General features: G+C 39.8%; 1 protein-coding gene across 3 annotated transcripts in view; it reads left to right on the forward strand.

The window, feature by feature from the left end:
- The window catches only part of lrch3 (leucine-rich repeats and calponin homology (CH) domain containing 3), a 24,146-nt gene continuing 7,388 nt past the window's right edge, over window positions 1-16,758 (forward strand). The window contains exons 1-19 of one of the 3 annotated variants that reach the window (XM_053677816.1): window positions 1-321; window positions 7,317-7,461; window positions 7,621-7,747; window positions 8,118-8,223; window positions 8,814-8,950; window positions 9,659-9,768; window positions 10,509-10,602; window positions 11,738-11,858; window positions 11,952-12,094; window positions 12,370-12,446; window positions 12,709-12,754; window positions 12,843-12,968; window positions 13,822-13,869; window positions 13,978-14,031; window positions 14,245-14,278; window positions 14,369-14,482; window positions 15,592-15,695; window positions 15,876-16,013; window positions 16,166-16,238. In XM_053677816.1, coding sequence (XP_053533791.1) covers window positions 75-321; window positions 7,317-7,461; window positions 7,621-7,747; window positions 8,118-8,223; window positions 8,814-8,950; window positions 9,659-9,768; window positions 10,509-10,602; window positions 11,738-11,858; window positions 11,952-12,094; window positions 12,370-12,446; window positions 12,709-12,754; window positions 12,843-12,968; window positions 13,822-13,869; window positions 13,978-14,031; window positions 14,245-14,278; window positions 14,369-14,482; window positions 15,592-15,695; window positions 15,876-16,013; window positions 16,166-16,238 — 2,044 coding nt within the window. In that variant the 5' untranslated portion in view covers window positions 1-74. Of the gene's footprint in view, window positions 322-7,316; window positions 7,462-7,620; window positions 7,748-8,117; window positions 8,224-8,813; window positions 8,951-9,658; window positions 9,769-10,508; window positions 10,603-11,737; window positions 11,859-11,951; window positions 12,095-12,369; window positions 12,447-12,705; window positions 12,755-12,842; window positions 12,969-13,821; window positions 13,870-13,977; window positions 14,032-14,244; window positions 14,279-14,368; window positions 14,483-15,591; window positions 15,696-15,875; window positions 16,014-16,165; window positions 16,239-16,758 lie in introns of all 3 variants that reach the window. The other 2 variants (XM_053677814.1, XM_053677815.1) reach the window with 2 other exon arrangements.

Genomic DNA, 16,758 nt, shown 5'->3' on the forward strand with positions numbered 1-16,758 from the left:
CGGAAACCTGCCGGAATACGGGTGGAGGGGAAATAAGGCAGGGACAGGGAGAAGCATTGGGAGTTCGCTGTGTAATGGCGGCCTCGGTGTTGCTCTCTGCGGAAAGCACCGTGCCTGGATTCTCTGTCGGTGGTAGTACCGGTGCGTCAGGGACCGCCGGGAATGGATTAACCGTGCCTGGACCTGCGAGTTGGAACCGTTCCCTGGACCGGGCGTTTGAAGAAGCTGCGGCCACCGGCTGCCTCAACCTTAGCGGCAGGAAGCTGAAGGAGTTCCCGAGGAGCGCCGCTAGTCACGACCTGACCGACACGACCCGGGCCGGTACGCAGCTTACTAACGCGGCCTGCGCTTTAAATTTAACACCATGAGATCAAATAAACCTAAAGTCCTTCAGCTTCCAAACCACAATTCCGCTTTAAAACCAAACAAACAACTTAAACCGTTTGTTTACACGAGTTAAGCATGTAGTCGAGCTGGTATGCTAATTAGCATTAGCTCCATTCAGGGAGTAAACACGGGTGTGTGCTCGGGTTAAACTTTACATCAGGCTTTAACTAGATAGCTAAGTAGTTTATTTCGATAACTAACTAACCAGATATCTTTAATATCTACCACTAGAAAAGTTAACTCTTATTTTTTTCTTTTTAATTTATTTTGGTTTAGCGATAGCATACTACTAACTAGCATACCTGACTAGCCCGCTATCTGACATAGGTGTTTATTAGCGTGGGGCCAAATCCAAATAAATTCGTTATTCCGTGCATGTGCGCACTCTCTAGGGGGTGAAACAATGACCTATGCACCCTATCTAGTGGACTTGTTATCTATGTCGCGGTTATTTGTAACGCTTCCTTTGCTTTAGTTCAATTTAAGCCTGTCAAATTTATAATGAGCTTCAAACTCGCCTGGTGGTTCGATATATCGGTGGTTTTTACTTGGAAAATACTTTTATTTGGGGAGGGAAAAAAAATACTTGAAGTAAAAATAATATAAAGTACTAAACTTTAACACTGTTAATTCACTTTATTGTCGACTGATAATTCTTCATTTGCAGCCAAAATTCTGCAACACAGTGACATAATTGTTAGCTAATTATTAATAGTTAATTATCGTTTGTTTATTGGTCAATAAGGAAGAGATTAGGGGCGTGTCGATCTGATGCTGAGTATCGGAATGATGGAATTTTATCTAATCAGGTTTTGGTAACACTGTGAACAGATTGCGTTTTATTTATATTTATTTATACGCGTATATCGAGCGACGTGACAATTTGTGGACGTGAAACTGTCTCGATGCACGCGGACGCTCTCTGGTTGCGTTTCTGAGACGCTGCAGTCTCATTGGCTGTCCTCAGTTCGCCGTGCTGATATGCAAATGAAAGCTTGTCACGCAATCTGTAGAGTAGATTCTGGCGTATCTTCTTTAAGATGTAAAAATACGTAAAATTACACGTCAAAAAATTCCGTCCTGTTTTACACGATCCTTTCTGATGAAATTTTAACCGGAGTAATTTTCTGTTCCTGGCCTCCGTGACTAAAATAAAAGGTCAAGCCGTCGTCGTGATTGTCGTCATGAACTTCGGATCGGATATACTCAGACTTTATGTTCAGAAGTAAGTATTTCGTGATCTCGAAGGCGTCGGTGTCAGAACTGAAGAACGTAGAACGGTTTGAGACATGGTGCGATTTGTTTAGCCGTTGAAGACGTGGCGGTACTGTGTTTTTTTGTTTTGTTTTGGCTTTTTTTTAACGTGTGAATGAGCAGGGAATCGGAGCGACACTCGGTTTACCAACGTCTCTGAGCTGTGAAAGAAACCCGAAAGAGAAACGGCGGACGCTATGGTGTGGGAAAGCAAACAGACACGGGCTTGTCCCTGCACGATTCGCTTCTCACCCCGAGGCAGTTCCTCTGGAAATCACATTAACACTCCGTTACTGTGTTTAACTACAGACCGAGCGCGTCGAAATCGAACCGAGTGCTTAACGAGTCACTGCTCTCAGCGCTGCTGCGTCTCGCTAACTCGCCCTCCACCCTCCATTTTCTTTAATGGCTTCCTTAAATCTGGAGTTTTTCTCTTTCTTTCTTTTTAACATTTATACATCCTGATTTGTTTCATAAAGCCAGCGCTTTTCTTTAATCAGATCACCGGAGTTCACGTAAACGTGTCGAATGGAACGAAATCAGGTTTTCATTCGGCTTGTGTACGTAAACACCTTCACTCTCATTAGCATAATCACGAATATGCAAAACAAACCCCATAAATATTCGAATAGGCATTGTGTTGGCTGAAAAATCAGACGTTACGACGTCAGACGATTCGTCGTCATTTTCGTAGCTCCGGTCGTCTACTAAAGGAAAAAGAACAACTGGAAAACGACGTTTTTGTATTTTAGTTAAAATCCCAAATCCGTCCGAGATGCATCCGATCTACTAAGACGCGACAGGAGAGGTTTTGGGCGGGGCATGTGTTCTTAACCATTGACGAACCTCCCGTTCGTTATGCGATTCTGGCGGAATGTTGTAGAAATACTTCTTTTTTTTTTCTTTTTTTTTTCTTTTTTTTTTTTTTTTTTTTTTTTTTTTTTTTTAATAATCTTTAGTACTAATAAGGGGGCGGGGCGATATGTAGAAAACTTCGTATTACGATTCTCGGACGCATTTCTACAATAAGATACGTAGGTTTGCAAACGATTAAAAAAAAATCAGTCCAATCAACATTTAACTTTAAAAAAAAAAAAAATAATTAAATGAGTAAATAAAACATCAGTAAAAAAACGTTAAACGTAAAAACGTTAACGTTTAATATTTTAAGTACCAAGTTAACGTCACATCGGTCAGTTTGTGTCCGTAACATCGCAGAAAAACATTTTATCGTGATCTCGACGTGATGACCGTCGTGTCACTCAGCTCAGCGACTAATCACGCCGTTTATAACGGTTAAAACCACGTCCGTCACGTTTCCCCTCACACATCGTTACGGGAAAATTGGACGTGGCCTTCCAGCTGCCGTGGGAGAGAAGAACGGCGCTTGGAGGAACGCGCGAGGTTTGGAGGAATGTGGAAATTCTTGTGGCGAACCGAGCTTTAAAATAGAGTCGGATTCTCGCCGCGCCGCGTTTGTTTTGAGTCGTCAATTATAGCCCGGGTTTGTGCGCGAGGCTGCGATTGCTTCCACACGAGACGGAGAAGTACCGGCACGGCCGATACGACGGGGTAACGTCGATCTCGTGGTGATTAACGCCGGGTAACGCTCTTCTGAGATCAAAATGATGTTTATAAAATGTTCACGCGAGTCATTTTAGACGGACCGATACATAGCAGTCGGAAAAAAAAAATGCTCGCTTTCTCAGCGTTAATAATAAATATTCATGTTTTAAAATATAAATGTCATTTAAAAATGTAAGTACGTGTTTTAAAAATATACAGAAGTAAGTATAAGGTATCCAAGCTGCTTTCCTGAGCTGGGAAACCGAACCGAGCTGTTACAAAGCTCTGACACTGGAGACTCCTTCCCTGAACGTGTCCGTAAATAAAACAAACGTCTCCTAACCAGAAAAACAAACAAAAAAAGGTCTGCGTCTTGTTTTTTTCTGTTTTCTTATCTTTGTTTTATACTAATCACATTTTTTAAATCAGGTTGTCATTAGTCTTACGAGGTTACGTGGAGCGTCTGCCGTGCACGCCCCTGCGTACGAGCTGTTACTATAGAAACGATAAGGTATTCGAACGAGCACGTCGTTATTATACACCTGCGATTTGGAGAGGCGATACCGTCAGAGCTTCTGTTCTGGAGAATGACCGACGCGACAGAAGGGGAAATTAGCCAGGCGTATAAGTGTCGTTTCGGATCGCCGAGGGGAAACGAAGCCGAGAGGAAAGAGGAACAGGGGATGAGGTGATGAAGTTCCTCTTGTACAAAGCTTCACGGGGTTTTTTTTTTTTGTTGTTGTTGTTGGTTTGTTTACCTGCTGATTGTCACATGAAGGGAAGTTTTCCGCTTTAGCGCAGAAAGGACGCAGATGATGAACAGCCAGGGTTTTAAATCTTTCCTCGGACGACCACATGACTGCCGTAGGGTGTGTGTGTGTGTGTGTGTGTGTGTGTGTGTGTGTGGGATGGACTCGCCCACAGGTTTCTTCCACACGTAAACAATGCGTTCTTGTTTTTTTTTCTTTTTCTTTGTGATCCCCGGCTCATGTTTCTTGTGAGCGCTTTGGGACATGATGTCATCAGGAAAACCGTAAACCTTTTGAAAACAATGAAATAAAACCCACAATAAAAGAAGTCGTAACCCTTTCCTCTCACGTCGCACCACGTGACTTCTTACGAGCGCCTTATGAAACGCTCCGGGTTTAAAGGGTTATGAACACGTTTACGCGTCAAATAACATTCAGACGACGTTCAGATCGTATCCAGTAAGATGTAAATTCTCCTCGTGGATGGCTGATTATTCAAAGCGGGTGTTTTATTGGACGGTTGAGCCGCCGTCCCGCCTCCGTTATGAACGAGGGGTGAGGATTTAACCCCGATGTTCAGATCTCAGACGTAGCTTCAGGTTTAAAGGGAGATTAGTAAGATTAGTCTTTTATTAGGTTGTTTTTTTTTTTTAACGTCAAGATTAAATCTCTAACAGTTTACAGAAGCTCCGCCCCCAGTATCTGCGGTGGAGTGTCTGGAGCGAAAATGACCGACAGGAGGCGTGTCCAACTAGTAACGAGCGTTATATATACACATATATATATATATACATATACAAGTTAGGAATTTAAAAGAAACGACTCTTGCACCTTTTAAGTGCTGTTAGGCACACAGGGGGTGGAGTTTCCCTAAAACAGAAGCTCAGCTACTCGTGATTCTGGTCGTGAACAGGAGCAGGATTACGTCCCTGATGTAACCACGGTCAGAATATGTCGCGTTGAAGTCAGTTTCGGATGTCAATACACCCAAAAACACTTATTAAATACGTAAATATTTACGTTACTGTTCATGAAGCGCTTGGGCATGGTCAGCTTATCCTTCAAACCGCGGGCACGGAGAGTGCAGATTAAAATAGCGAATTAAAACCCTGATAAAATTCACCAGCGTTACGATTTCATGACCTTTAATTAATGTCTCGTTCAGGTTGGTTAAGTTATAACGAAAAATACCGGTACACGCTGGATCGAGTGCTATTCTGTGTGCCGCTGAATGAGCGTGGAAGCCATTTTGTAAAAATAATCCAGTGATTGATTCATTCATTCGCAGTATATTAGACTCCCGTTAGATTCATTTCAGCGAATGAAACGATCTGAACAAGAACAAGTTTTCATTCTTAAGCGCTCTTATTGAAAACCCCGTCTCTGGCGCTTCTGCTCGAGAAATATCTGGCAACCTTCGGTCATCGGTCCCGAATGGCGTGTTTTTGTTTCGGTGTTTTGCTGAACAGACAGCGTCACGTCCATACAGATCGTATTCCTCGTCATCATTGCGATATCCAACACCTTTTTACCGGATAAGAAGCTGAACACCACATCAAGGGGGGGAGGGGGGGGCAGACAGAATGAAAGCGGAGAAGTTCTTAGGAGTCGTGTGCGTACACGAGACACCTCGGCTTATCAGTGGAAAGAAACAAACCTTAGGAATGAAGTTATGTTTCTTTCTTACAGCGAATGATTAGATTCGGAGTAACAGCGAGTCCGATTGTGCCCGGCTTGGTTGGACTGCGTGTTATCAGCTGCGCTTCCTGTCCTGCCGGATCTCCACACAGCTGCACGGCTATAAATATAAATCTGGGAAAGCCTTCATTAAACCCACAGAACCGTTCGGGGGAGAAAGAAACCAGTCGAGTGCTAGATAAATCGCAATTTCAGTGATTATCGTGGGTATCGCGATGTCATTTTATAACTAAAAAAATTCATTTAGGTTAAAGTTTCCTGCTGTTTTGAATTTTTTTTAAATACATTTTCACTTTTTTTTTTTTTTCTTCCGTTTCCATTAAAACCGGAGTTAGACTTTTATCTTAAATATTAAAGTCGTAATCAGAAGTCAATAGACAACACAACCGTTAACTAACACGGGATTGTTCAAATTCGGAACTCAACTGGAAAAAACACTGCAGTAGTACAGTAGTGTTTGTGTCAGCATTCGCTATACGCGGGTGGGTGGGGCTACATGTGTTGCCCCGCCCACAAGTGATCTTATTGGTTAGTGGCAATGGAATGACGTTGACGCCCACCCCTAATCCTAACCATAAACTCTAACTCTTATGGGCGGAGCGACACATGTAGAGTGACGGTGGAAGGGGGCGGAGCTTTTGCGTAATGCTCGTACGCGAAGTGTGCAGGTCTGTAATGTAATATAATATAATCTGTAATAAAGGTCAGCGCATTCTGTGGCAGCGTAACATCACTTATCGTGTTTTATAGTGACTCGGTCTTGCGGAGTTCTCTGTAGAAAGAGAAGCGGCACATCTGCAGCTCACGTGTGCGATCAGAGCGTTCACCTGAACTAACGCAGAACAGGTGAAATATCCAGTAACGGCTCGGGAGATCGTAAATCCTCGACCTTTCTGATCAAAGAGAAAACACATCGCGCACGTAACTCAGTCCTGATGCTGTCTCTAGCTGAAGAACCCCAACACCACGAAGATTCGTTCCAGCGGAAAGCGCTTCATTTCTTATTCACGCTTGCGTCAGGAGGACGCAAAGATGGGGCGCGTGCGTCGGTTTCCATAAACGTGGTCGAGTTCGGTCGATTCATTAGAAGCCGTTTGTGTAAACAAAAACAAAAAATTATCCCCGGAATTTTCAGATTATCTCATAAAGTTTCAGTCAAATAATTCAAAATAAAAATATTCTAGATTTGATTTAATACAAAGAAGTGTTATGAACAAGTAGGTTTAATTATTTTGCGTAGTTTAAAAAAATGATCAGTATAAAATTGAGAAATTCTGTTGGATGTGTAATAAATGAAGTAGAGGGTGTTTTTACTTAATTTGAATGAAATAAAAATGTAATTGATGTAATTAAGTGCAGTAATTGATTAGAGTTCATTTTGTCCTCAGCAGATTAAATTATTACTAAAAACTAATTGTTATTGAATACAAAAAGTGATTTTTTTTTATTTATTTAGTTATTTATTTTTAAAAGGTCTGTCAATAAAAGGAAAAAAAAAACAAGCAAACAAATAAGAATGTGTGTAGATAATATAATAGTGCGATAATGGTTATATTAAAAAAAAAAAATAGAAAAATATGAATTATTTTAAAATAATTTTTTTATCTCCTGATTTTTTGTGTGTGTGTGTGTGTGTGTGTGTGTGTGTGTGTGTGTGTGTAGACCTGTCGCGTAACAGACTGCCCGAGCTGCCGGTGGAGGTGTGTATGTTCGTGTCGTTGGAGAATCTGAACCTGTACCAGAACTGCCTCCGTTCTCTACCTGAGAGTCTGATCAACCTACAGGCCCTCACTTACCTGAACATCAGGTAACACTCACACACACACACACACACACACACACACACACACACAGAGTAACCTCACGTGTTACTGGAACATCATTACTCATTGCGTACTGCACACGTGAGAAGGTGAGGTAAGAGAAGCATTTTCACTGCTGTGTGTGTGTGTGTGTGTCTCTGCAGTCGTAATCAGGTGTCCACTCTGCCTGCTCACCTGTGCAGTCTGCCACTCAAAGTGCTCATCGCCTGCAACAACAAGCTCGTGTCCCTGCCTGAAGAACTCGGCCAGCTCCGACAGCTCACCGAACTGGTGCGTAGTCACGTGACTCCGAACCCCGAGACCACACCCACCTCATACACCTTACACCTGATAGCTCTCTGTGTGTGTGTGTGTGTGTGTGTGTGTGTGTGTGTGTGTGTTTATTCACCTTCTTTTACTGAAAATAACAAGGTGAAATGAGTTGAGCACACACACACGGCAAAAATACTTTTAAAAAAGAAGTCTCTGAAAAATATTTTTAAATGGACTGTCATGTTTTATATTTTTTCAAATATTACATCAAGCGAGAGCGAGACAGCGAGAGCGCTGAGAGCGAGACAGCGAGAGCGCTGAGAGCGAGACAGCGAGAGCGCTGAGAGCGAGACAGTATGTACTGAGTGCTGTGTGTTTCTCTCTCCAGGACGTGAGCTGTAATGAGATTCAGACGTTACCTGCGCAGGTGGGCCAGCTCGAAGCTCTGAGAGACCTGAATATCCGCCGAAACCACCTGGTCCGCCTGCCTCCGGGTTAGAGCTCGCATGTCTCTCACACACCCACGTGCGCTTCAGTTACTACATCTGTACACGTTGCAATAGAACTTTTTATTTTTAGATATTTTTGTTAAAAGTTTTGAAAAATTGTCTTAGAAAATTACTTTAAAAAAAAAAAAAGTACTACATTAAATTATGAATTACAATAATTATAATAATAATAGTAATAATAATAATCCACTTTCTGTGGAAAGTTTTTTTTTTTTTTTTTTTTTAAAGAAAAGTACTGGAATTTTAGTTAAATAGTTGTTTATTTAATTTAAGAGTCATTTATTTATTTATTTATTTATTTATTTATTTACGGCTTGAGAGCGTTTGATTTTCCGTTATCAGTGCGCTGAGGGTCATTGTTAGGAGCAGTAATTTAATATTTTTGGTATTTGTGCAGCTAGTTACGGTTTAATTACGTCAGCTGACTTGCTAGCTGCTAGCAGTAGAACCGTACCTGCTGCTTTTTCCCTTTTTAAGAACAGAAATGTTGATCTGTGCTTTAATTATCACCTGTTAGAACTTGTTCAATTCTTACCTCGGTGATCTTTTTTTAAGTTCTGTTGATTTGATTGCAGAACTGGCGGAGCTTCCTCTGGTGCGCTTGGATTTCTCCTGTAACAAGGTGACGTCCATCCCGGTGTGTTACCGCAACCTCCGACACCTGCAGAGCATCGTGCTGGACAACAACCCCCTCCAGAGCCCGCCCGCGCAGGTCTCACACACACACACACACAGTCATGACAACCTTTACATGCTCATTCAGTCATGATATGACAACGATATCACGACCGAAGATGAAATCGTTTACTTTAGATTTAAGACTGTACTGCGTGTGAGCTGTGTGGATATTGATAGTTTAATTTCCTTTAATGAGGTCAGAAACAGGTGATGGGTCGTACAGTGTTTATTTGCCGAGGCGTTGTAAATAATATTCTGTGGAAATTTTGTAGAAGTGTGGAAATATAAGTATTTAATTATGTATGCAAGGAAATAAATTAGTATAAATAAATACGTAGTTACGCAAGTAAAAAAAAAAGAAAAAGTATATAAGCAGGTAAGTAGGCAGGTATGTAAATGAGTAACCAGGAAAATGTGTATACAAGTAAATATTTAAACATGTATGTAAATAAGTAGGTAGGTAATTGTGTATTTAAGTAAATAAATATGTAAATAAGCATATAGATACGTATGTAAATAAGTAAGTAGGTAAATAAGAAAGTAAATATGTATTTAAGCATATAACTAAGTAGGTAAGAAAGTATATAAAAAGCGTGCAGGTAAAAATGTATATAGATAAATATGTAAATAGGGACATTTTTTTGTGTCTAAGGTGAAAATGTAAATGAGTAAAAAAGCATACAAGTCTGTAAGTGAGTAAATAAAGTTCTTGTTTTTCGTGTGTGTGTGTGTGTGTTTACAGATCTGCATCAAGGGGAAGATCCACATATTTAAGTATTTGAACATAGAGGCGTGTAAAATAGCTCCAGATCTCTCGGATTACGACAGAAGACCACTGGGCTTTGGGTCCTGGTGAGCTTTATCTCTCTCATTAACACGTCCACAGTGACGTGACGTGAAGTGAATTAAGAGCGGTGAGACAATTAATCAAAGTGCCTCACGCGAGAGAAGTTCCGTCGGTCTCGGTGAAGAAACGGCAGGAATGTGATGTACGTGTGTTTCGGCGGATGTTTAGCTGACTGTTAGGTAACAGGCCGTGTCCCAGCATGCAGAGGTGCGAGATGAACCAGATTCCGCTGTTGATGGTGCAATCGATGTAGAAAGAAGGGGAAAGAAGTAGTGTTAAGGTGAACTGCAGAACAGTGAGGACTTTGTGTTGAGGAATTTGACGGGTATGAGACGATAGGTTAAAGATACGATATGAGACACGATACGTATCCTGACACGGGCTGCACGAGACAGTATACAGTAGATGCTCTGTACTGTAAGAAAAGTAAAGGGGTTAATAATATACGGTGTAATTTTCCCCTATTATTATTATTATTATTATTATTATAGTGCTATTTTAATCTTTTTTGCTGTCATAAATGTATTTCATGGAAAGGTTATTAACATTGAAAGATTGTTTGGTGATGGCTTGTACGTTAAACAATTAAATAAGTTCAGGAAAACAATCCTGATTTTTATTTTTGTGTATTTCCTCATCATTCTGAAATTAGTTTCAGGTTACGTTGCCACTATCAAAACACACACGACGTGCTTCTGAATCGTTTTTCCAGATATATCTGACACGTGTGTGTGTATGTTTTTAGCGTGGAGGAACTTTATCCTGGCCGGCCGTATGGAGCTCTGGACTCGGGGTTTAACAGCGTGGACAGCGGAGACAAGCGCTGGTCAGGCAATGAAGTGAGACACTTTATTATTTTAATTAAAATGAATAAATATTACCTATAAATTTAAAGTCCCCATAAAGTGCCTCGAAATTAATTCGATGTGACGTAATTTCCACTGAAACAGGAAGTCAGGGCGGGACGTATCAACTGGCTCCTCCCCTTTTTTTAAACGCCAATAGCGTTTAGCCTGATTCACAGGTCGTACATGCCAGTTAATGCAGTAGATTTTTATGACGTTGTGGGCGGGACACTTCAGATTCTAGAGAGCACGTGATTGGACGGACACTGAGAAGCTGAAGTGCAGAATGATGTCATCGAAACTGTTGATCCATATCGGTGGTAGAGCGCGAGAGAGAGTGTAAATTTTCAACACGTATATCTTCTACATGTGCATTTTGTCATTGTTTTGGAGCGCACTAGCTTATAGATAACCTTAAGGCTGAGGTATTCGTACTAAACGCCACGAAATGTCCATTTTGATTTCAAGGGGTCCGAGCACCATGCGAAGTATTTAATAACGGTTTATTTTTAATTAAAGGCCGGAAATGTGTTGCATGTACAGCGTACCACAGTTGCGTTATTTAATTATGAAAATGATTAAAAATGAATTAATTTATGTAAATTATGGAATTAATTTGTCTAGTTAGTAATTGTATTAAGTAATTAAAAAATGAGTGAATTAGAAATGAATTAATAAATAAATTAGTTGAGACGTTGCATGTTGTTGCACGGTTTCTCCTACTTATTTGTGTATTATTTTTTTTTTTTTTTAGTTATTGTATGATCTAAATTATTTCGAACAATACTTTTAAACGCTTTTACATTCTTGTTTTTAATACATTTAAACGTTCCTTAGTGAACACTTGGTGAATCTTATTATCATTTTGGTTCCGTTGCTGTCGCTCGCTCCTGCGTGGTTCATATAGAATAAAATATTGCAGGAATCATTTTCAAGCACGTTAATAATTCTTTTTGTTCGGTCCGTCGATTAAACGGCGACCCGTGTGATGGATGGCTTCGTCTTGAGGACAGGAGCAGTGCTTGGACCCCTAATAATAGAATCACGGTTCATTTTAAGAGAACGTATAAAAAAAAAAAAAATTCTTATTAAAAATTTATTTCTTTGCCTTCTATTCTTTTTCTCTCAGCCATCAGACGAGCTGTCGGACCTGCCACTCAGAGTAGCGGAGTTAACCAGAGAGCAGAGACTCCGGCGAGACAGAGAGCGGGACGAGCACAAGACCGGATCGCTGTTGGCTAACGGAATATGTAAAGTGGATTTTAAATAAATAAATACATAAAAATCTTTATTTCTACTTATTGCAGCACTAACTTTTTTTTAATTTGAAATCTTCACCCCAGTGGAGGCAGAGCTCGACCAGATCGACTTTATTGACAGCTGCACGGGGGAAGAAGAAGAGGAGGATGGGCGGAGCCAAGGACGGGAGCCAGTCAGCCTCAGCTCTCAGTTTATGGCCTACATCGAGAGACGAATCACCCGAGAGGTGTGTGTGTGTTGTCGTTTATGACGTGTTTTCATGAGGACTAAATTATTATTCAAAGCAAAAGTATGAGTGCGAAAGTTAGCGCGCCCCATGGACTCATTAGTTACTTACATCAAGAAGACTTTTTCAAAAATACTTCAGTTGTGTGTGTTAAGATATTAATTGTAAAAAGAATTCAATTAACTGATTACATGTTTTGTCTTTAAGCCATCCATCTAGATTATTATTATTATTATTATTATTATTATTATTATTATTACTATTATTGTTACTAGGGCTCACCGGTGAAAGCAGGTTCCTACAGAGATGCGAGAAATGACGAATCAAGACGCTACATGTCTTTACAGAACCGGTACACACACACACACACACACACACACACGTGTGTTAATCTGTACTCGAAATTATACATTAATTATGTATATATTTGTTTATTAACGTTGCAGTGTATTTGTTAATGAATTTTTTTTTTTACCAAGGAAAGTCTACTGGTTGCTATGGCAATTGTGACATAGTATAGTAACTATGATAAAGTAGTACTTGTGTTTGATAATTCACTGAAATGCGTCATTATATTATTATATGGTCATTTTATTATAATTGTTTTGCAGAAGTGTATCGGATACAGTCGGCACGTTGTCATCTCCGTCTCACAGCCAGGTAAATCCCCGACTTTTTCCCGTTTTATTAATGCATGTATACATACAATGCAATATACACACATTAACACTGTGTGTGTGTGTGTTAGCGGCCGGGCTCAGGTGGCGGTGTGGAACGCATTCGGCGGGAGGCCCAACTCGCCGCTCAGAGGTACGAAGATGAGCGGCAGAGAGCGCGAGGCGGACAGAGAGAACCCATGAGGACTTACGCCAAGGTACACAAACACCCCACAAACTTTTTGTAAAAAATCTAAACACGAAAACCTTAATTCCGACTGAAGTGTTTTGAAATAACGAAAAAATATACTTAAAATGACCTAGGATGGTATCTCTACAAACTTTTCTCCTGCATAAATATGCAAATTAAAACGCGCGTCCTCGTTTCGCTCCACGTTAACATGAGTAACGTTAGCTAACTTAGCTAGCTGGTTTGGTAACTGCTTCTAAACTAGCTCACGGTCATCACAATCTGACCGCTTGATCCTGACTTTCCTCACCGATTTATTTAACAGCAGCCGAACCTAGCCAAGCTGTCGTTGGTTACCATGGCAACGACAGATTTATTCGTAACCAACGACAGCCCAGTTAGTTGGTCGGTTAGTTAGTTAGATGTTTGCGGTGTTGCTGTGGTCTAATAATATTTGCGTATAGAACACGATTGGTCGAGAGCTGGGTAGCTTCTTTAGTGATGTCACAAACTGCGCTTATGTGTAGCCCCACCCCCAAACCAGCATTATACAGAAGTGCTAAGTTAAAAGTTGAGTTAAATACAAATACTACCTGGTATAGTTAAAATCAGCATCCAGGAGGAGTCGGTCATGAAACTTATATGTATCTCGCCTGTATAGCTGCCGTATTTATTACTCGTTTAGTAAATATGTTCATTTAGGCACGCCTACAAAACTCCATAAAAGGTAAAGCTTTCAGAGAGTTGATAAATGGTGAAAGAGCTAAATGCCCTTCAGCTGGCGTAGACACACACTAACGTTTTTATCTCGTGTAAATGGTCGCATGAAGGATTTCTGAATAAATTTGTCCATAAACAAGCTTTCGTTGACTTTTTTCCAGCAGAAGTCAGCTCAGAGTCCACCGAAGCTCAGTCCTACAGACGGCGAGGTGAGGCGGCTTCACGTTTAACGTCACGTTTTTACCTCCATTTTGCACGCTCTTCCTAAAAAAAATAAACAAATAACACGTTTCTCCCCCTCGCCCTGTGGACTCTAGAACCTGTACCCTTCCAGGCGTTCTACTCATACGGATGACTCCGCCCTCTTTATGGTAAGAGCCTATCAGAATTGCGTTTTTGACTTAATTACTTATTCCTTTTGTCTAAAAACATTCCTGTGTTTATACTGCCGTTATTTTAAACACTATTTATGTACTTGCACGCTTAACTTGACGTGTCAAATATCTCACAACTTGAAATATTCATCTTGACGACTCCCCCCCCCCCCCCCCCCCCCCCTTCTCTCTCTTTTGTAAAAATCACAGCAAGGGGAAGATCGAGCTTCGCTGGCCTCGAACGGTAAGATTTTATATATATTTTTTAAAACGTTTGATCTTTTTTCTCTCTCTCTCATCACTCCTCTCACTGCTCACTCCGTATCTCACACAGCGCTCCAGTCCCCCTCGTACCCCGGCCCCGCCGCCCCGACCTCCTGCCGTGGAGCCAGTTCACGTCCCGACAGTTTCCTGTACCGCCTCAGCCAGAGAGAGGAGAAGAAACGAGGTACGCCTGGACCATTACTCAGTCCTGCGGGCGGAGCACGCGGGAAAATATCGATCTATACGTTAATGACGTTTTAATACATTTCTGTGATTTTTAAAAAAACATTTCCCCAGACTTATTATTTTCTAACGCAGCCTCCATAATGCACATCACAATTTTCTTTCCCATAATTTCTCATCACAATGCACATAAAACACGTTCATAATTAACTGGAAATAGAAAGCCTAGAATAGACTTTAAAATAGAAAGTTTACCCAAAAAATAATAATCATAAAAAATCACCAAAGAAGTCAAATTTAAAGAAGTTGCTCTCAGTACGTAGGGGCTGATCCTGACTTAATGAAAATAGAATAAAAATAAAGACAAAATAATGACTGAAAATCCATTTAAACAATTCAAGTGTGAACTTTAAAAAAGAATAAATTTTAAATACAAAATTCATGTTTCTATTTAAGCATTACTGAACCATTATATTTATTGTCTTTGTTTATTTCTTTTTTTGTTGTTCTTTATATTTTCCTATATTTGTTAAAAAAAATATATATATATATATATATATATATATATATATATATATATATATATATATATATATATATATATATATAATTTTTTTTTTTTTTTTTTTTAACGAAAATAAAGTAAAAAGCATAAGGAAATAAATAAAACAGAATTAAGTGTGCATAAAAGAATGAAGCAGTAAGTTCATATATAAATAAATAGAAAACATAAATATATATTAAAGAATGTGATGTGATTAAAGAAATACAGAACTAAACCGACAACTGAAAAATTTAACAAATGAAGATAATATTTATTTTTAATAATGTATATTCAGTTTTTTCAACATAAATTTATAGGGTATTTATTTGTTAATTTATTTCAAAATGTATTTACTTGACTTTTTTTATTCAAATGAATGTTTTGTTTGTTGTTTATATTTTATTAAAAAGTTATGCTTAAGGATGTGATCGGGTCATAATCAGAGTTTATAAGAATCTGAAGGTGGATTTGATATTAAATGTGATTTGCTTTTAATAGGAAAATAACTTAGTGTTATGACTGTGATTTGTGTGTGTGTGTGTGTGTGTGTGTGTGTGTGTGTATAGAGTCGAGAACTGGGAGGCTGGAGCCAGGTAGTGTGACTCCTACACCTTCACCAGCTCCAGGACTCACAGGAGAAGAAGCTGAACTGGTGGAACAGCTCAGAAAGGTTCTCCATCACCTTCTAACCAGAAACTTCATGCACCTTTCATAACAAATACACAGCCTTCATCATACAAGAGACACAACACACACACACACACACACGTGTGCGCGAATGCGAGAAGGGGCGGTCATTATCTGGCTCCATGATTGAATTTGTGATTTTGCTTCTGTCTCCTGACTGTAGAACATTGAGTCTCGGCTGAAAGTTTCGTTGCCTAGCGACCTGGGGGCGGCGCTGACGGACGGGGTTGTGCTGTGCCATCTGGCCAATCACGTGCGGCCTCGCTCAGTACCCAGCATCCACGTGCCCTCGCCTGCAGTGGTCAGTAACGCTGTACTGTGTGTGTGTGTGTGTGTGTGTGGGCGGGGGGGGTTGGTTGGTTGTTTGTTTGTTTGTTTGTTTGTTTGTTTGTTTTTTTCTCCCTCCATTTTGTGTTTATGGATATTTCATTGAAACTTCCTATTTCCTTTCAGCCCAAACTGACTATGGCTAAATGTCGACGGAACGTGGAGAACTTCTTGGAGGCGTGTCGTAAAATCGGCGTCCCTCAGGTAAGCTTTAAAAAATAAAAATAAAAGCGGTTCTGAAATGTTTGGATCTCAGCAGAACACTGAGGATCCGGAGATTAAAACTAATCAAGTTGGCGAGCTAGCGAACATGCTGGGATGGGTTTAGCCATCTTTTTTTTTATTTATTAATTGCTACAGGTCATGATTCAACTTGTAGCTTGTTGACCTTTCTGAAATGTAGTGTTTTTTTTTTTTGTTGTTTTTTTTTTTGTTTTTTTTAAAAAGTTAAATTAAAGTTGGATTCAATGTTTAGCTTGCTGACATGTAAGGATTTTTCTGGGTTTTTTTTTTTTTTTTTTTTTTTTTTTACATTTCAGATAGAGAGAGACAGATTATTTGTAGTGTTTTTTTTTTTTTTTTTTAAGAATTGATTTGCCAGATAGATATTTGTATTTAATTTTGTTTATGCTAAAGGTCATGGTTCACATTGTAGCTGTTTGTCCTTAAATAATATATTAATAAATTATTTTTATTTATTTTTTTTTTTCCACATACAG

This window comes from Ictalurus punctatus, chromosome 4, assembly GCF_001660625.3.
Source record: "Ictalurus punctatus breed USDA103 chromosome 4, Coco_2.0, whole genome shotgun sequence".
Lineage (NCBI taxonomy): Eukaryota > Metazoa > Chordata > Actinopteri > Siluriformes > Ictaluridae > Ictalurus > Ictalurus punctatus.